This window comes from Anser anser (assembly GCF_964211835.1).
Source record: "Anser anser genome assembly, chromosome: 3".
Taxonomy (NCBI): Eukaryota; Metazoa; Chordata; class Aves; order Anseriformes; family Anatidae; genus Anser; species Anser anser.
The window spans coordinates 96,230,483-96,251,923 of NC_139722.1; the positions used below are offsets into that span (position 1 = coordinate 96,230,483).

Below are 21,441 nucleotides of genomic sequence, written 5' to 3' on the forward strand. Positions count from 1 at the left end.
GCATCTCAACATACGCATAGATATGGATGACCCAGAGCTTTTATGCTGCACATGAGCATCAGTCTGAAAATTCACCATTTTAATCTTGATTAGAACTGAAGTCCTCATTTTGAACACTCCAAATTTATACGATTTAAAGGCTAAGTCTTTCTTGGAATAATCATGCACAATTGACACCAATTTTAAATTAATTTGTAGACAGTGTTCAAATCGTTTTTTCATATTCTTAAATTCCAACTTTTATATAGCTCACACTGTTACCTAGTCACAGTCTAATCAGAAGAAAAAGCATTTCCAACTTGAAACATCTTATTTTTAAGAGATAAAAATGAGGAGTTTTCATTCAGTAACAACTTATGCAGCTTATACACACAAATTACTATGTAGTTAGTAGAAGAGCCAAAGCATTCAGCAACTCATAAAAATCTTACTTTCATAGTTGTAGAAGGTGTTGAGAGAGAAACATGGATCTACAAATGTATAGATGTTTTGAAATGAGCTTTAGCAAATTATCACTTAGATTGCATCTTGCGTTCTGTTTCTGAGAAGGGTTTTCCAGAAGAGAACACATGGAGTAGAAAGAACAATGCCAAGAAGAGAGGGATTCAGATCACAAGAGGTAAAATGCTTTCCTGACCTAGGCACAGCAAAACGATGTTTTCTTATCTCAGTGAGTGTAACAATATATACACATTCTATAAACTATTGTAGGAAACTCAAGTCATTGCTATTCCTCCCCACCCCCCACATTAATTCAGGAAAAAAAAAAAAAAAACCTTTTAGCAGAGAAGCAGCAATACAAATCTACCTAAGAAAGCCACAGGAGGCTGGTTAGGAATGATTTTTCAGCGTAACATTACAGGGTCACTTAGCTCAGAAGCAATGCACACCACTCCATGCAACTGATCTTAAAGTCTTGCACCATGTGAAACACGCCTACTTTGCAATTATGTCACTATGGGGACATGCGTAAGAATTTCAGGTATTTCACTGAAACTTCCACCGATAAAGACAGCATTTTTCTGTTTCTGTTACTTGTACTGGCTATTGACCACAAGTGAGAACAAGATGAAAATCTAAGCCAGAATCTAACTAGTGTAAACATTCTCCAAGTTCTACCAGCAAAGAAGAAAAAAAAGAAAGAAAAAGAAAAAGAAAGAAACCATAGGCATGCTTCAAAGGCCCCAGTACACTAAATAACCTCAATCCAGAAAGAAAGAAATCAATCCTTAACAATCCAACAATCCAAATCAACAGATAACCACATGCCTATTCAAAGCAGATTCACTCCTTATCTTATCCAGCAGTCTGATTTACACCAGAAAATAGACCAGGCTTCTAAGGCTCAAAATCAGCTTTTAAGAATTAGCTAAAATTTTATAGCTTATATATACACATGAGGTATATGAATACATAACGCGCACACACCCTGTATGCTGAAAACAGCTTGTTTGCTGAGAATGCCAAGACTAGAAATCCTGAGGTAGTATCACCAATTCCTAGGGTGCCATGCCTTAAAAAGTTACAATACTTAAACAACAAAATGAGTTGTCCTATCCTGTCCTGAGTTTCAGACCATGTGGTGTGTTCTGAATGAAGGAATTGCACATTAGGAAAAAAACTATTTCTCTATTTCATACAAAGCATTAAATTTAAAAGCAAGTACAAATGATCTTAGAAATTAACTCAGTCTTTTACAACAACAATCTAAAGCTGTGTGAGAACATAAGAATGAAAAAAAAAATATTAAAGCCCAAGTCAGATAACCAACACTTCTCTCCAATGACGATCTTTTGCAGATTTTCATACTAATAGCTGGCAGATCCTTTTTACCTCATGCTGAGTTGCACGGTGAATTTTTACAAAATCAAACAATTTCACCATGATGACAACTTTTAACATCTTTTTTTTTCCTGTGCCTTACCGTGTCTTTCCAAAATGCTGTATTTGGTAACGCTCAAGTCTATGAAAATCCAAGTTAAAGTACGCAGCAATTCAACTCAATTCAGTCCCTTGCTGGGAACGGCATTGCTTTGGGAACTATCTGTATCATGAATTCTGCATGCATTCACTGGGTGATGTTTAAATCTACTGAATGAAGATGAGGGCTCAGTGAGTCCACGGCAGCAAAAAACTGTTATAAGAAGAACTGGGAATTACAGTGTCTGGCAAAACTGCATTTGTAATATGCACGGATCAGGAAGAAAGGAGGCAATTCACTAGAGGAGTGCTATTAACCTTATACATTTCAGGAGGGAGGTTTCACTTTTAACTTGACCATGGCAGTAAGGAAACAAGCTTTGTCCTTGAGACCCAAATTAATATATCATCTTGACACTGCCCTGCGCTGCATACCAGCACTCCAGGTTTCTGTTGCAGTGAGCTATGCAATTACACCTTCTCGAATATGTCCCACTGCAGCACTGTGTCTACAAGGCAGTGTTGCTACATTTAACTGGTCCTGTGTGGAGCCAACAGTTGGTCTCAATGATCCTTGTGGATCCCTTCCAAGTCAGGATAGTCTATGATATCCACTTCTACATAAAACTTTTTCCAGAATGCATCCGGAAAAGGTCTTAGTAATTCATGACAATATAGCAGTACAACACTTTATATGTTCTGAAAAGTAAATGCAAGTCATCACTTTGCATTTGCCTGCTGTGCAGTGCTACATGTACCATGAATTCACGTGCTTTTCTGGATTCTTTGTGTAGCCCTGGAGATAAATCCTCCATTGTATTTCCTCTCCAAGTTGTGAGAGAAGCTAGGTACAGAATACCTTATTTCAATATCTAAATGTCAAAGTAAGTAAAAGAAACTGTTCAGGATTATTATCTTTATGCTACAGTTGGGGAAGCAGAGATTTGATATGTAAATGACCTTCTCAAAGTCAGAGAAGAAGTGGCTGAATCAAGTACAGGAAATTAACAAAAATTCCCAATTTCCAGTTAGTTTTGGTAATAAGAAAGATAAGTCACATTTGACAAAGAGAAAATACATATGCACATACAAAGCTTTTCTCTACTGGAGCATATACATTTTTTTCATAGCTTTTAGTCATTTATGGTCTGAAATAGCTGAGGGGAGCTGGAGGTACTAAGAAAACTAAAATTCCTTCAGAAAGCAAAACTGTGAGAGCCTTTGTTTTACACTTAGTATACTCCCCTTCTGCCACTGCTCTTCCTGATCTTTCTCTTCCATTTCTAGGTATATCCCCCCCAAATGAACAAACAAATTGTTTGACCTCTACGCAGAAGATGACTTAAGTATCTACTTCATTTACAGAAAGAAATCAAAAAAAAAAAAAAACAAACAAAAACTTTTGAGCTTTAGCAAGCCTCTTCTTACATTACCATTAGGGCAATCTAAAACAATATTTGAAATGCTTTTGAAATGTTTAGCCAAACTCACTCATGTCTTCTTCACATTTACTAAAGTTGGGGTAATTTTATTTTTAAATGTGTGCAGCCCTACATTAGAGATCTGAGCACTGTGTCACTGTTTCCTTTCCAAATCCATCTGTGGTCTCCCTGGGCATACAAAGTGGTCACAGTTCCTCTGGCCAGCAGAAGAATTAACAAAACAACTCTTCCGAAGTAGGAACAGACTGACTTCATACCACATTATCAACTGATCCTCTAATGGCAACCCAAAGCTCTGTCCAGGACTCTTGTCCCTTCCAAGGCTCAGACGTGAAGTAACAGAAGGCAATACCAAAGGAGGCTCCAAAACAATTCATGGGACTACCTGGCACGGCTCATCTGTGATCAATCACGCCCTTTTGCAAGAAAAAGGCTGAAGTGTTCAAACAGTTGGGCTACTGGCAGGCAATCCACCTCAATAGACTACACAGATAAACAATATTTACTTTTTCTTACCTGATGTGAGTTGCAGGAAGAGACTCATACTGGCGAGAAAGAAAGAGCTCTCTGTGCTTCAACTGATGTTTCTGTTTATCCGTCAAGTCAACCTCAATTGTAGTTTCAGACTCTTCTTCAACTTCTTCTGCAGAGAAGCAGAGCGTAGGTCGAAATTAACTCTGTTACATAACACCCTTGCAGCCATTTCACTTGACATTCCCCCCACCCCTTAGCAACCTCCCTTAGTATTGAAAAGAAAAAATGAGATTAACAGGTCTGGTTTATGTAACTTGACAGAATATTAAGCATTTTGAATTTGATACCTTCTACTTTAAGCCTTTAAAAATTATGCTTCTCTCCTACTGTACTATGCACTGATGTCTTTCACACAGCTGCAAGAACAATCCTGACAAAATTACTCACTCTTTTTTCATCTCTTTCCACCTTTTTTCTCCGGGTTTGCCACTTCTTTGCTGCCCAGTTCCATTTTATGTATTCTTTTGCTGATATCAGCATTACTAGAAGTTTTACAAGCGTCCTGGGGAAAAGCGCTTTCTATGAAACAGAAAGCGACTGAACTCACTGTATAGCCAAATCACACACTAAAAAAACTGAACAACCTCACTGCCTTCCAAGATGTTAACCTAATAGAGTCTGACAGCAAATATTCAAAATTATTTCTATTTTAACCAATACAGCACAATAGGATGCTATTATTAGATATTATCATAAGATAGCAGCAACTAAAACAGCAAGTATTAAACTATATTTTAAAGTATGTTCGCAGTCGAAAAATCTTTTATAGTCAATCTAATCTGAAATCGTCTAGTACTACCTTGCACATGATATAACCAAAGAAAAAGATTCCTTCTAACGACTTAAACCATCTGTAAACTGGGAAGAAATAAAAGCAGATACTAGAAAGTGTCCCTTATAGATTTTAAAAGCAACGTTCACAGTGGTTGTTAGCATATCATATGGACAAGCACACTATTCAAAATAGTTATGGGATCTTCATGGTTGTGATCTGCCTTTGTAGTAGATTCTTGGGACATGCAGACCTCCAGACTATACTCCCTAACTTCCCAGAAAGGACAAAGTCTCAGTGGATGTTATATGCAAAAAAAACAGGCACTTTAAGTTCTCAAAGATTTGTCAATTTTCTATCTGCTCTATTATCTACGAGGTACAAAACCGAATATACCTTACGAAATATGCCTTAGGAAATTAAACAATGAAACCTCAGCATTAGCTAGTATTTCATGTAGCTACCTTAGAACAAATCACCTCATCTGCTCTTGCAAAGTAACACTTTTTACAAACAACCTACAGACGTCTCAAAATGAAGTCTGCCTGTATCTTCATGGCAACCAGAGTTCTCTCCAAATGCAACTTTTTTTTTTTTTTTTAAATCATGCCTGCCTGTAGCTTATTCCACTTCTTTCTACAGAAGTGATAAAACACAGTCATCTCGTATAACCAACTCTTCAAATCCAGTTCCATCGGCCACCATAAGCCTACCTGGCTGTAGACCCACAGTCACCTTCCCTGTTTTGTGGGGATGTACATTAACAAAAACAAAGCCCCACAGTCTCACCTGACACACGTAGAGGTTCAAGTCAGATCACAACTGAGTTTAGAATTATTCTGACACCTATAATACTAACAATAAATACAGTGTAAAAAAAAATGCTGTGCAAAGACAAAGCATTTTTAAATTAAGCTAATAAAGAAAAAAGGGACTAGTATTAAAAATATTGAAGTTTCAAGCAAATAATAGCTATGACCATTTATTACAATAAATGTTACTAGCTACATTTGTATTTCAAAGTTAAAGCCTTAATATTTCTTAACATATCCAGATGTGTCAGTGGTTGTTTTTTGTTGTTTTGGTTGTTTTTGTTTCTTTGTTTTAGTATACATATTGCTTGTAGTATTCTACAGGTCCAAAGTTCTCCTATGTCTATTTATTTCTTCTCCTTCCTGAATGATATCAAAAGTACAAGCTTATCTTTTGTTACAACCATCTGAAAACAGTTGACAAGAAACAGCCCATTAGAAAGCAATTTAGGCATCCAAACACAGGTGTACAGAGCCATATTAGACAGACTTGTAGAAAGCACCCGACTACCTGTACGGCAGAAAACACAGAAGAATGTGTACCATTTTGAAGTGGCAGCAGGGAGCCAGGAATTATATTGCAGAGAGTTTAAAATGACTTTAGATGCCTATGTTCAAGTATCATCACAGCTCCCTTAGAGCGAGAAATTAGAAAAAATAATTGTATATTTGTTGCACTAATCTTCCATAGGACAAGAAAGTATCGATCCAAGAGCCTGAAGCTGAAATCCTCTCTTACATGCATCTCTTAAAACATAACAAGCCCAAACATGAAAAAAAATATAATTTACTAAATTTTTCAGAAATAAAGCACACGTTTTACTCACAAAGATCTGACAAACTCAGAAAGCAGGACTAATCATGGCCAGACACTGCACAGTTACACTACAGATGCAATATAATTTATCACCAGAATAATTTTACTATTTTTCTTCATAATAATAAAAAATGCAAATAGTAATGCATTTAGCAAAACATGTAATAGCTTGCCCCAGCAATAAAAAGCTGCATCTAGAAAGTGCACACTGGATAAAGTGAGAAAATTAAATATTTAACTAATTTGCTCGATGGCAATACAACAAATTCTGCATCTGACCAAACGTTTAGACAGCTGCTTTCAAACCAGATTTTTGCATAGATCAGGCCTTAATGCCTATTCGAAGAAAAGGGGTGAAGAACTTTCAGTCCTTCTGAAGCTCTCTCCACCTTTGTGTCTTGTATTTGCAGTACGTATGCAATTTAATTTAGCATCCAATAAGAGGTTATTCCCATCAAGAAGAGTACCTACTCTATGGAAGGTACCTACAGGAAATTATCATAAAGTGGCACTAAGTTGAGCACATTTTCATTGCTCAGGAAGAGAACTAAAGCAATGGCTCGAAGTGAACAAATATTTTAATGGAGAAATATGGTAATGACATACACAGCATCATCATTCCCAGAAAAAATTCAATTTTGTTTTCTATCTGAAGTTGTTCAGCTTAAAAATATCTTGAAAGTCTGAGGCATGACTACAGAGATGGACACAATCAGATTTTCTAAGTGACACAATCCCCTCTAGGCCATGGGCAAAGCTGAAGATTATGCTGTTTTGCAGTACTTTTCCTGGTCTACAAGAAATATTTCATTTAAAAGAAAAATCCTGAAGAACAAAAGCAGGGATCTCTGGTGAGCTTTTAAAGCTTTAGGTCTATCTATTATACATGGGCTTTCTAATCAGTGATTGCAAATATTTGCTTTGATCCTGAGAACCAGAGTGGTCCAGCGAAACTTTCGCTGGCAGTGGTACAGCCTTGCCCTTTCCCTTTTCCCTTGTAACTAAGGCCTAATTGACTCAAATAAGCAATAGATACTAGGAAGAAACTGTAATCCTCACTCATTTTACATGTGCACTACCATTTAAAAAAAAAAATTGAACACTTGTTTTCTATTTACTCTGTGGGATTCACTGTTTAGAAAATGTTCTGTTTTCTCTTCTAAAGTGTTCTTATCGAACTTAAGAAGAAGAGAGAGTTGTCCATGCCATAAACTTCGTAGATGTCTGGTTATTTTTATAGTTAAGTAATGTGGTGACTTAAGCTTGCCACCAGGAAGAAATGCTTATTTTTACATCTAAAATCAAACTAAACTGAGGACAGACCTCTAGAAACACAACACACCCATTTAATATAAAATGGTTTAAGAAAGTGACTTTTAAAAAAATCCTGAAAGACACCTAAAAAGCTTCAAATATGACTCAAACCACTCCGTGGTTAAACATCAGCTAGCAAACATGTTGCTTTCCTCTAACCTGTTACTTTTCCTTATCTAAGTCAAAATAACCCACCACACAATTCCCTTATCTACTGCAACAGAAAGTAAGACACCGGATTAAACACTGAAGGCTATCGCCAGCGATGAAGGAGTATATATTGAGTTTTAAAAGGAAGAAGTTCTCCCTCTGTTGCCATCAAGTTGCTGACTGCATTAGTTTCAGCTAGAGGTTGACTGGATCACAGAATCACAGCTACGCAAAATAATTCAGGCTGGAAAGGGACACGGGAGGTCTCCAGCGCAAAGTCCTCCTCAAAGCAGGCTCCACTGTGAAGTCAGCCCAGGTTACTCTACATTTTATTCAGCTGGGTCTTGAAAACCTCCAAGGACAGAGGCCAGAAAACCTCTCTGGCAGCCAGCTCATGGCAAAAAAGCTGTTCCTTGTACCTAACCTGAATCGCTCCTGTTTGAATTCAGTCACTGCAAAGAGCTCAGCTCCATCACCCCTAAAATCTCCCCAAAGGTATCAGCAGTCCACTTCTCCAGGTGGAAGAAGCTTGATTCCCTCAGCCTCTCCCATCATGGAGACCTCTGCTGAAACTCCTCCAATGCATCTGTAACTCCCCTGTATTGGGGGGCCTAAAACTGGATGCAGTACACATGGCACCCAGTTGCTGGAGGGGACATCCGCCTTTCTCCACCCACTGGCTAGGCACCTGGTGATACAGCCCCGGACGCTGTTGTTTTGCCTCCTCTGTCACCAGGGCCCTGCCCTCTGCCAGCACCCCAGGGCCTTTCCCACAGAGCTGCTTCCCCCCAGCCTGCATCCCTGCCAGGGGCTCTTCCTTCCCGCAAACAGGACTTGGCATTTTGTTCCTGCCAAGCTGTCTCCAGGTTCCCGGTGTCCCGTTCCTCCTGCTTACTAGGCCTGTGTCAGCCCTCCCCTCCAGGGCAGCACCTGGCTCCCCCCAGGTGGTGTCAGCCTGGGAACACGATGACAGTGCCCCGGGCCGCTGATAAGGGCAGGTCCCAGTATACGAACCCTAAAATGCTACCCTCTGGCTCAGACCATGCAGTTAGCTTTTTGTTCACCTCACAGCACTCTAATCCAGATTAATTCCAAGCCTGTGACCTAGCGTGCCCATCCACAATGCTGCTCCTGGCATAAAAGGAAAAAGCGGGAATAAGGGCTGTAACTGGGAAGATGGGGGGGGGGGGGGTATGGGGTAGGGAATAAAATCAAGACCACTTGTTTCAACAGCAGCACAGGCTGATGCTAAATTAAACCAGCAGCGTAACCACAGTGCATTAACTTCCTACCTCTAAACTTAATTGATTCCAGTTTTGAAACCACATCTCAGCTTAGCTATACCCAGTTTATGCAAGACTTAAGAAAATTAACAAACTTAGTGAACCTGCTTTAACTCCACAAATTGTGATTGTGTTTTTTAAAATACCTTTAAAATCCTATTTGATCAGCATAAATTTCAGTTCAAAGAACGCCACTAAGCCCGACTTTAAGAACAACCTCTAAAATTTTTCCTTTCCTGTACACCTTTGAGTAGAGACTCAGCCCCAAAACTATATAAACGATGGGTATCGCCAACGTATTTTAGAACATACAGATAAAAGGCCGAGAATGCTGAACAGCAGCCAGTTTACCATGCACATCAAAGGAAAGACTGCGGTGCGTAAATCTTTTAAGCTTAGCTGGCTGCAGCAAAAACATCAAGCGCACATTTGGCAGTTAGACACTACAGCAGAAAGAATTATAAATATAGATTTTGGGGGATAGGGAGCAAATCTATTTGCTGCCAAAATGAGTACAAAAGATAAACATTAAGTCTGACTATACGAACAACTCTATTCAGACTGTGAACGAAGAACTCTCTTAACCAAGCAGTTGGCCAATTTGCTCAGTCTGCATGAAGTTTCTTGCCACGTGGTGTTGTACCAACTTCACTGTGATATTTAACCCCCCAGTGCTGCAGTAAAGCAGTTTAATCAACTTTGTGAGCTAGACTACACATAGTTATACTGTCAGTTTGACTGAGAAAGTGTTTACTAAAGCTGAATTAATTAGCTCTACTTACACCGTGTCTGTTCGTAGAATATTCAGATGGCTGGTAGAATACATGACATCCGCCTGATATCTGTTGTTACTGTCAGGTAGGATCAGAAATCTAAAGCACAATTTGTACGGGTTCTGAGTCATTTAGCTACCTACTGTGCGAATCTGAACAATTTAGCAGGTAGAAAAAAGACTGGTTGGTTATGCTTACAGGGAACAGGTGTACTTTTAATTCCTCCTGGATAGCATAGATACACACATTTCCTCCAAGGGGTTTTCCATTTTCTTGCACAATTATCCAAGCAATCCTTTCACACTACATCATCATAATTTTTCTAAAGGAGGTCACAAAACAAAGAAATAATTACACTCCACAACCATTAAGAATTAAGATGCCACACCTACTCTCCAACAATAAAAAAATATTTCTAAAGTTACGCAGAAGGTTTTTTTTGAGTACTTCCAAGGGGCATGTTATAGAGTAATAATTCGCAGAATGACAGTCATATATAACTTAGTAACTATTCCATGTTTGTCATAGGCTTGTAGCAAAAATATTTAATGAAAGCTATCACAGTTTCCATCATCAGAAAACTCCCCATTCCAAAACCTGATGGACGGATTTTCTGGATAACTGGTTTTAAAGATTTTTGAGAGCAAGGAGCTTGTGGGTAGAAGGCAGGGAAGGATTACCTTCGTAAGCAGTACAAATTATAGTGTGCTACATTAACAAATATATCATGGTAAATTAAATGCTACATAAATAAATACAGGAGTAAGCACATTATAGTTTAGCACTGCTATCCAGTGCTGCAAACTAGCTTATGACAACACTGCAAAACAGAAGGGTCTCACAGAAGTGTGAAAACAGTGACGTGCAAGCAATGATGAAACAGCCAGCAATCTCGTATCATAAACCTAGATGCAGATTTTTCAGTTTCCCTTCTCTCTCCTCCCTCCCTTGACCTGGTTTCTGTCTCACCTATTCAAATGGAAACTCCTTCAGAAGGGAAAATATCCTGTTACAGGATATTTTGCATTTCATCATGTGAACCTGTTGCATTTCATCATGTGAACACCTTTATAAACTGAAGCAACCTGTTGCGGCATGTGCAGAGCAACAGTCCTCTGCAGTGCTCCTTTACACAGTTCCTTGGTACAGGCAGCAAACAGCATACTCAAAATTGTGCCATGGACAAAGCTATTTTCATTGTGATTAACATTTTCAGTGTACAATTACTGGATCGTGCTCATCAACAGAACAGGAGGCCAACTAGTTATTTTTCAAAGTACAAACATATTTAGGGCTGCAATGGGAAGGCATGTTAGAAGTTTTAGTTCTACCTTCAAATCCAGGCTGGCAAACCACACAGAGAGCAAGAGCGAACACAAGCAACCTGATATTGCCCAGGAAAAAAAAAAAAAGCATCTGGCTCAAGAAATATGAAGGCCTACAACAATGCCACATAGGTAGGAGAGTATGCTCTTCTCAACATCATCATTTAATCATTCTTTCAGAGCAGCACAAACATTATGTGGATCACTTGGTACCAAGGTACCAGACAGAATCACAGGATGACGTAAGTCAGAAGGTACCTTAAGGATCACCTAGTTCCAACTCCCCTGCCACGGGCAGGGACAACTCCCACCAGACCAGGCTGCCCAAAGCCCCATCCAACCTGTCCTTGAACACCTCCAGGGATGGGGCATCCACAGCTTCTCTGGGCAGCCTGTGCCAGTGCCTCACCACCCTCTGAGTGAAGAATTTCCTCCGAACATTTAATTTAAACCTCCCCTGTTAAAAGCCATTCCCCTTTGTCCTATCACTAACTGAGTAAAATGTTACTCTCTGTCTAATTTATAAGCCCCCTTTAAGTACTGAAAGGCCCCAATGAGGTTTCCCTGGAGCCAGGCTGAATATCCCCAGCTCTCTCAGCCTGTCTTCATAGGAGAGGTGCTCCAGCCCTCTGATCATCTTTGTGGCCTCCTCTGGACCCTCTCTACCAGCCCCACACCCCTCTTGCACTGGGGACCTCAGGGCTGGAAGCAGCACTCCAGGTACGGCCTCACAAGGGCAGAGCAGAGGGGCACAATCACCTTCCTTGCCCTGCTGGCCATCCGTCTGTTGATGCAGCCCAGGACACAGTTGACCTTCCGGGCTGCAAGCTCGCACTGCTGGCTTGTGTCAAGCTTTTCATCCACCAGAACCCCCAAGTCCTCTGCAGTGCTGGTCTCAGTGACTTCTTCTCCCAGACTGTGCTCATGTCTGGGATTGTCCCAACCCAGGTGCAGCACCATGCACCTGGCCTTGTTGAAGATCACAGTTTTCACGTGAGCCCAATTCTCAAGCTTGTCCAGGTCCCTTTGGATGGCATCCCCTCCTTCTGTTTTATCAACTGCACCACTCAGCTTGATGTCATCTGCAAACTTGCTGAGGGTGCACTCAATCCAATTGTCTATGTCACTGATCAAGACATTAAACAGCACCAGTCCCAAGATGGAGGGACACCTCAGATGTCCCTGAGGCACACCACTTATCACTGACCTCCACCTGGACACAGAGTCATTGACCACCGCTCTCTGGGTGTGACCTTCAAGCCAATTCCTTATCCACTGAATGGTCTACCCTCCAAATCCATCTCTCTTATTTGGAGATCAGGATGTCAAGTGGGACCATGTCAAAGGCCTCACAGAAGTCCTGGTAGATGACATTGGTTGGTCTTCCCTTGTCAACTGATGCAGTCACTCCACCACAGAAGGCCACCATATTGGTCAGGCAGGATTTGCCCTTGGTGAAGCCATGCTGGCTGTCTCAGATCACCTCCTGGTCTTGCATGTGCCTTAGCACTGCTTCCAGAAGGATCTGTCCCATGATCTACCCAGGCACAGAGGGGAGGCTCACCGGTCTAGCTCCCTTCCTTTCTACCCTTTTTTAAAAAGAAAATAATCCCAACTCTTCGCCTTCATGATTAATTATCGGACCTGATTTTGAGCAATGAGAGACGTGTATCTTCCATTTTCATAAGACTGATCCTATTAGCAACTTTTCCCATCATTTGGATTTCAACTTTTCTGTGCAAACCACCTGCTCATAAGATCTTGTTTTAAATGGTCTTTCCTTTAAAATAGACAAGGTATGCCTGAATTAGTTAACAAGTGGTAAAACTGCCTCTCCTTAGTAAAATGCAGTGAAAATATTTAAAAAGAACATGTATCACAGAGAACTAAGAAGACCAAAAATCTTTTAAGCTTTCTGTAGGAGTCCACATTTAAGAGCTATAATATTGTTTTATTTTACTGTAATACAATAATAATCACAGAGTTTCAGAGATCTAAACTGTTTTTTTCTAACAAGCAATTCATATCCGCAGTAGCAGGTATAAACAGCTTTTCAAAATGTGTTGGCAAAGAAAAGGCACAGATTGTAGAAGCACTTTCCTACCCCTACTCCGAATGGCATATGATTCTGCTTATAAAACACAGACGATTTATCTTCTACAATATCTCCTTCCAGAAGGGCTGAATTTTGTTATATTTTTACAGGGAGGAAAGAAGGAAAGCAAAAATGCAAAGAAAACGATTTGTGTATCCTGTTCCTGAGTAAAGTTAACTAAGACATATTAAAGTTCTATGTCCAGGATTTTAAAATGAGAAGAATATTATCCAACATAACGTCTACTCAACGCCAGCACAGTAAGAGATTTTTTTCCTGTTTACAGACCTAATGAGATGAGCAGGAAGAAAAGTTAATTCACTGTGATAGTCTAAGACTTGAAAGTTATGTTTTTTTCCATCTTCAACTGTATTAATGATGTATCTTCAAGATTGTACATGCATCAAGAAAAGAATATAGAGTTAAGATGCTAATGAAAGGGAACTATATATTTATGAACTGGGAAAGGTATAAAGAAATCTAAATAAATACGTCACTTTAAATCTTTAAACCTTTTAATTATGATGCCAGTTGAGCAGGGAAATCAGTGTAGGAATAAACATCACGTTGTAGTAACTAGTGAGGTCTTCAATATATATGCTATTTTTCTTGTTTAAACAAACTGAGATAAAATTTCAAGGAAATCAATGAAGCTGTCAAATATCACATTTGATACAGTACCAAGTAAAAATATAACAAAATCATCATTTATTTCTTTCATACGTGTTGAATATTCAGTATTTTGATCCCGGGCTTTTTTCCCCCCATTAAAAACAGAAGAAAGAGAAGAGCATTTCAGAAGTATATGAAGGTAGTCACCCTCTGAAGGCAAAAATAAAGCTGGCCATAGATCATAGTGTTTTTTCTTGTGTGATACTTGGCAGCCTAGTTCTTGGCCCCTTGAGGCCCTACTGAGAATAACAACATCAGGATTTCATTCACAACAGCAGCATCAGTCACAGGACCTGACCCAACAGAACTGTCACACAGCACAGGGCCCCACAGCACTCTGTAAGGCCAGGTTACAGGCCACTGACCTGGCCAACATTACGTTTCAGCACTAGTTTAAGCCAAAACAAGGGTGCACTTCTCATGCAGGAAGCTGCAACAAACCACTGTCTTCAGTGTTGTATATCACTCCCAATCCCTCATGTAAACAAGGACAGACAAGTGAAAATGTAAGTCCATCACTTGGCATAGCAAAATGGGAAGATTAAAAAACTGATTTTTTGATACATGCTTAACCTGTTGCACAAGCAGAAAAAGCACACGTGTTTATGTAACCTCCGATGTATGCACAGTCCATCAGCTATGCAATCTGGACAGAGAAGACATCTTACATGCTGGAAACATTAAACCTGGAAACAAGTTCTGGATTCAGACAGTTGATGACAGTCAAAATGAACTGCTTAGCTCTCCACAGTCTTTTAGGAATTTCATAATGTAGAACAGGCTTTTACTGGCAAAATTGCACTTTTTAACCAGTCAAACTTGTTTTGCTCATGGGTGTAATATATTCTACATTAGAATAAAACATTTCTCTGCCAGGATCCTTGCAGAAGCACTTGTGTAGTACACAAACAGGTTCACACTACAAAGCTTTCCCTGCACCGATAGAGCTTTACAAACAGCAGATGAAAGGAAAAACAAGGTATTGATCAAAAAGGCAAATCACATCTCTAAATTGCCATTCCAAACACCCTCTCTGCTACTTCATGTGGCCTAGGGCACATCAAACTCAACATGTATGGTAACCTTGAGTCCATACCCTGTCATTTGTGCAGGCTACATTTAACAAAAATACAAATTCACAGGCAAACCAGAGAAGCAGTTTCTATATGAATCTTATTTGCTACTTCTACCTTTTCTGTAATACCTCGCACCACACGTACTCAGTAGTGCATGAGTCAGCTCGGGTAGGAAGCACTATGTCCATTCTCACACAGTGCCTTGCCCAAGCTAATAAGCTCTGTCTCCATCATCCTGTGTGAATTTTCAGGCGTGCACGAGTATCATCAAGGACAACTATCACAAACCTCATTTCACTGCACAATACAGGCATATGCAAGAATTGCTGCTGGTAAGCCTTTAAACCACCAGATCTCATCCATGATTCATACACTTAACTGCCACTGTAAGGTGGGAAAAAAGTCGTTTTGTATTACTAGTGAGTTCGCATCGCTCACATTTGTAAGCAACAAACTACTGATTCAAGCAAACTATCAGAGAAGTCTTTGAAGCCATAAAATGCATCTCTAATTGGAGCTTTAAAGATACAAATAACCTAGCAATTTTTTTATGACTAAAATTTATGCCTTGGGAACATTCACTTAAAATTATGAGCCAAGAGAGGACAGAACACCACGATGTAGAAACACACAAGATCATGGAAACCTAGGAGGTGTGAAACATCCTATTTATCTTTGTGAGGCAAACTATGATGATCAATAATATCAGTATTTTGTAGGTCTCGAGAAAACAGTGTAGGGTCACACATTGGTCTGCACAATTAACAGACACTAAGGGGGCAAGAAAAAGTATCTGAAAAATGACAATTACATGTTTTCCACAAATCAAAACAAACACAAAACAGTAAGCACGGCAATAATGATAAACATATTTAAGCCTGACCAAATGGGAACAGATCCTAAAGAACACTGGGAAACAGAGAATGCACAATGCCTAGACAGTTTTCTGTGAATGCTGTCTCCTTCCCAAAACTCAAATGCAATGAATTTATTTTGTGGGTAGAGCTCAAAAAAAGTGACGCCTTCTTTTGTATTCTAGTGAGTCACTCCCTCCTGAGGAAACACATTGAATAAATGATTTCAATTAATAAGGAATAAAAACAGAAGTTAGATTTCAGAGATTCATTAAACTTTTGAAATTAAACAGCTTTCAGCATAGATGTAAATCGGTAATTTGCAGCTTTCCACTCTCCACAGCAAACTCATTAAATTAATCCAGACCTTCTTTTCAGTTTGTTTTTACTTTCTGAGAGATTGGTAGCAATGTGTTCAAGCCTTTTAAATTGCATTTAGAAAATCAGATTTGAAACTATAAAAAAAAATCTAGGTATGGCTGCCCAAAATTATAAATCTATTCTTAAGAGATTAACAGATGAAGCTAGCAGCTACTAGCTGGTTTGCTAGTAGATGCAAAAAACAAGATGCAGTTACACAAACTGCATACAGTGGACAAGCAACAATATGTGCAAAGTCCTACATACCCAAATGCAGATCAGGTGAATAAAATGTACTTATGCAAGTCTGGCATCAGAGCTACCATCTCCTGCAACTATGAACTTCACCGGAAACCCATTCACTCCATTAAGGGAAGATCATTAACATTCACAATCTAGTAAGACATTCTGCACCAAAGAAACTGACGAAACAGCCACAGAAGCTAGTAATTCCACAAGATACTTAGAGCTGACCGCAAACTGGTTAATGAGACAATATACGCTACGGTTAACTACTAATTCTAAAATGTCATTCACAAAAGGAAGACTGATCGTCAGAAGCAAAAAGCTCCTCATTACTGCTTCTTTATTGCTTTCAGCATTGGGGGGAAAAAAATCACAAGTATTCAGTTCCTGTACAAAATGCAGTGAACAAAACACATAATTTATGAGACTATCCAAAGCACCCTTGAAAAGGATAATTGGGAGCCTTGGGACAAGTTTCTCCTTGGCGACAAGGATGTGAATTTGGACAAGGCTTGCTCTATTTCAGCAAGGTCTGATTTCCCCCCCACCCCCAATTCTCCAAATAAATTACAACTGAAGTAATTCTCTTGTGTAAATAAAGGAAAAAGTCGGGTTCCCTTGTCTCTGGAGATGAAAAATGTCATGTCTTCCCTACCAAAACAAAAAAAAATCCCCAAACTCATTTTCAGTGAAAGCGATAGTTACACTAACACAAAAACCCCTTAGCATAAAAGCTACTCTGCCACTGGTTAAAGAACTCGTTGTCGTTATCATTCTTAAATGGCCCTCCTAAGGTGTGTCTTACCACAACACAGACCTGAGGGTACCCAGGAGCACCGTAACGTACCTGAATTTGCTAGCGCTTGTTTACAGTCAACTAACAGAGACATGTAAACTAAATATAATATGTAAAATTCCAGTCTCAAGCAAGAGACACACTGGAGCTCGTTCTCCTAAGCTTTCCTAGCTTACCATATTTGTTTTGCCTCTGTTCACCACCCCACCTACAAAGCAAACACAAGTCTTCCGATGGCTTGCTCACAAACAGAGTACAAGTCTTTGAAAAGAAAGAAAAGGGGGCAGAAGTTCCAGATCAAAAATCATTTTCTCTTAATTCTTTGCTACTCAAGGGGAGGGGGGAGGGAATAAACAACTAACCTCCAAACAAGCACTTGTTTATATTTACAGAAGCCTTGAAATTAGGAAGGCAGTGTCTCACTGAACCAGTTACACAAGTCTGCACGCCCACTCCTCAGGCATAACTAGCAGCCAAGCCTCCTCCTTTATAAATGCTCCAAGACTCTCCTATCCCTGATCCCCAGCTTTGCCATCCCAATCCCTAGCTCCTTTCCCTCCTATCTAACTCTCAGAAAAATGGTATGCTTCATCACCAGGTAACAGACTTGTAATCCTACCAGCAAGCAAGAGGGAGGCTTCTCACGGTAATTAAAACACAAACTGCAACCCTACCACAAATCCGACTGAATACTAAACTCCAAAGAACCAGTTACACATTTCTGTAAAAACAACTAACCAACTGAACTCCTGAGCTCTATGGATTTATTTTTGCACCCATGTGACCATAAGACAAAAATGGATTTGTTTGTTTTATTCGTACCAAGACCAATGCAACACCGTGATCTTCTTTCCCTTCAAGCTAAACCGGCAGCTCTTCCAGACTTAACTCCCTTGAAAGAGTAACCAACTAAGCACACTCCATCCCTACACACATCCTGCCCTACAGAATGGGTGTCATCCTCTCCTAACATTATCAGTAAAGCAAATAAACTGTTTTAAATTATTCCCTGGAAGTTGTACAGAGGATACAACAACAACGAGTATTAAAAAGAAAGTATTAATTACTTCAACGTTTAAGATAAAGGTGGATAAAGTGGATCGTACGCAATGCAAGATTTAACATTCATCTCTGGCATTCATTTGACAAAACGTGCCTCTGACTAAACAGACTGTGAATAAAATAGGTGTTCAAGGGAACCAACGGGACCAGAAATAGCAAATTTTAAGGTTTCATATAAAACCTCCCATAAAAAGATGCTTTATATTCTAAGACATTATACAACTTGAATTCAGAGAACAAGAGAAGTCTCTCATCATAAAGTGATTTTTCAGAAAAGGGATTTTGAGTAAATAAATGTTGTATCCTTCTGAATAACAGCTTTTTAGTTTGATGTACAAAAAATACTATACTGAAAAAGGATTAGGACAACAACGGAAAACACCACACAACTTTTTGGCTGTTACCATCTGACTGGACAAAAATAATCCAGTAATACTGTATTGTTAGTGTTTTAAATTATACAGTCAAATACATGACTCAGAAAAGAGAACAACACTGAATGACACAAAGCATCTTATGCATTTTACTTAGAAGTCCTTTACAGACCCTCCAGGGTGCTCACAGACATACTTTTTCACATATAGACTGAGCATATAGATTGCCTTATTCCTGTTTCAGTTTTATTTACTCTTGAGAAACATACTGGAAGATGAATCTAAGCTAAATTTCTTGAATTGTTGAAGAGGACTGAAAAACTCTAATAGGTTTTACCTGGAACTGAATACTAAGACCACTACTATGCCACAGCAATCATATATTCAGAAACCCAATGACAAATATTTTATAAAAACATGAAAGTGTAGCTATAATTTTTTTTCACCAGCGTAGACCAAATAAGAACTTATATATTGAGCGTGTCATTTTACAGATAAAGAAAATGAAGTGCAGAGAGGATTCTTGATTTGTTTATGATCACGATATACCAGTGTCATACCAAGGTCAGAACCAAGTACTCCAGATGTTCCTCTATGGCACACAGAAATCCTGTAGTAGTAACACCATGTTGTATAGCAATGAGACATGAAACATGGTTGTCTAAGACCTGATTGCTAAAACAAGTCCTATAATAAAGTGCAACTATGATGAGTAAAAACAGCAAGCAATCTCAACAAAGAGCATATGATGCCATAAAATGGGAAAAAAGGAGATTTGGACTATTTTCGTAATCCAAGAAAATAAAAAAAACTCAGTTTCACCTTTGATCTCTGAGTTACTGAAACTAATATGCCTGAGATTCTTTTTTAAATTGACTTTTTATCTCATTCACAAGAGCATCAGTTCTGTTAGTAAGAAGAGTTACATAGTGCACGGACTTTATCTAGGGCCCAGAAATATTCAGTGCACTTAGTCAGGAGTCCAGCACACCTATGTCAAAGCAAGTTCTCTTAATAAATCAGAAGAAAAAAGCCCCTGACAACAGGATTTTTTTTAATATCCTTCCCCAGGCAGTTGACTAGCCAAATGCTGCTTGAAGAACTGCAACAGAAGAATAACTTCAGATATAGTAGTACACAGTAGCACACGACTGGATAAAGAATTTAAAGTATAAGCAACAATAAAAATAAGTTCTGATCATGACACACCAGTGTCACATCTCTAACACCACGCTCTTAAGCCTATTCAGCTTCACATAATAGCACCTAAAGCTATTACGAAGAAGGAAATACAGAAGTCAAGTCCTTCACAGCAACCCAACACCAGTGCTAGTATGCAGCTAGCACAGTTCACTCTACAAATATCTACCTTTCCCTAAAATGTTTGTAACAACACTACTTAACTTAAAGAATCAAATAAGTCTTACAGATCAGACTACATTTGGAAATTTGAAAGAAACTGCCACTCTTCCCTAAGAGAACATCTCTGTGCCACCCATTTATGTTTGCTTCTCCCGTTTTAATGAGCTATATGTTTTTGTTCCATCTCTCAAAGTTCATTTGCTTATGTACTTTGGTCATCTGTTGCAATAGCGCTTGCGTGCTCTCTTCTATTCATTTCTTCTCCCCATAAAGCAAGCCTTTGCTGCACAAAGACAGGAACAACCCCCTGACAGTGACCCTACGGCAGCAGTTATGACCACGAAGCTGCTGGGCGTTATGCTTCGAGAGAGCTCAGCTGCTCTGCCTAGGAGGATCAAGAAGCTCACTTTGGACGGTATTCTGCCTATGCATTCAAGTTGGCCCTACCATACACTGTTTTATTGTAACAGAAATCAAAGGGGGAAAAAGTAATGTCTTCAAGGGCTCATAAAACATTCAACTCCCCTCTGGATTTCAGTGGTTGCAGTTGACTAATAAAACTCTTCACAGATCTAGACTGACATCATGCACGATGCTGGCAGACAAATAAAAATGCTACCTTAATTAAGTTCCACCAGAAACACCAGGTTAAAAAAAAAGAAATGCGATTTCATCATACATTTGTGTCAGATGATTTGAAATTATTGGAACTCCTCTGAACCCAAGCATCAGGTAAACTTGATTTTTCCCCATTTTTCTTTATATATACATATATATACACACATATCCTGAACTTTTTTCAAAGGTATCTGGAAAAAAAAAAGTACATCAACTCCCTGTGATAGTGCCATAGACCTACTTCACTCCATTTTTCCCAAACATTTCTTAAAATCATTTTGAAACTCGAGTTACTGAAAAAAATCTGAAGTTCCTAAGTATTTTCTTATGTAGCTATTTTTTCCTTATTAAATGGGACCCATATCTCCATCACACAATACAACCTTCACAAACTGTGGGATCACCCATAACAGCCAATCCCCACCTGCCAAAAATCTTGGAAAGTGCATTAGTCAGGATAGCTTTCTTACTCAGAAAGAATAATCTCTAATAATCTCTAGTAATAGAAAGTGTCATTAGAAAAGTTCAAGCAGACATTATTCTTCAGACGCCACACACGCTGGAGTAACCAGTGACTGAACTAGAGCTTCCATTCCATAAGGAACTCCCATCTTTCAGCCTTTATTTTGTAACAAACCAGGTAGAAAAGTATCAACATGTTTAGTTATACAAACATTCAAATCATAAATATCCAAATATTTTGTTTACGTACATCATATTTTTAAACAGAACACAGTTGTATTCCAGAATCAAAACATTTAAATTGATGTGACATTTAGCTACA

General features: G+C 39.0%; 1 protein-coding gene across 10 annotated transcripts in view; it reads right to left on the reverse strand.

Annotated features, from left to right (window-relative positions):
• MTA3 (metastasis associated 1 family member 3) overlaps window positions 1–21,441 on the reverse strand; it is a 199,007-nt gene that overhangs the window by 171,583 nt on the left and 5,983 nt on the right. For all 10 annotated transcript variants that reach the window (XM_083828826.1, XM_083828830.1, XM_083828832.1 and 7 more), the window contains exon 4: window positions 3,879–4,005. In XM_083828826.1, the coding sequence (XP_083684952.1) occupies window positions 3,879–4,005 (127 nt within the window). The remainder of the gene's footprint in view (window positions 1–3,878; window positions 4,006–21,441) is intronic.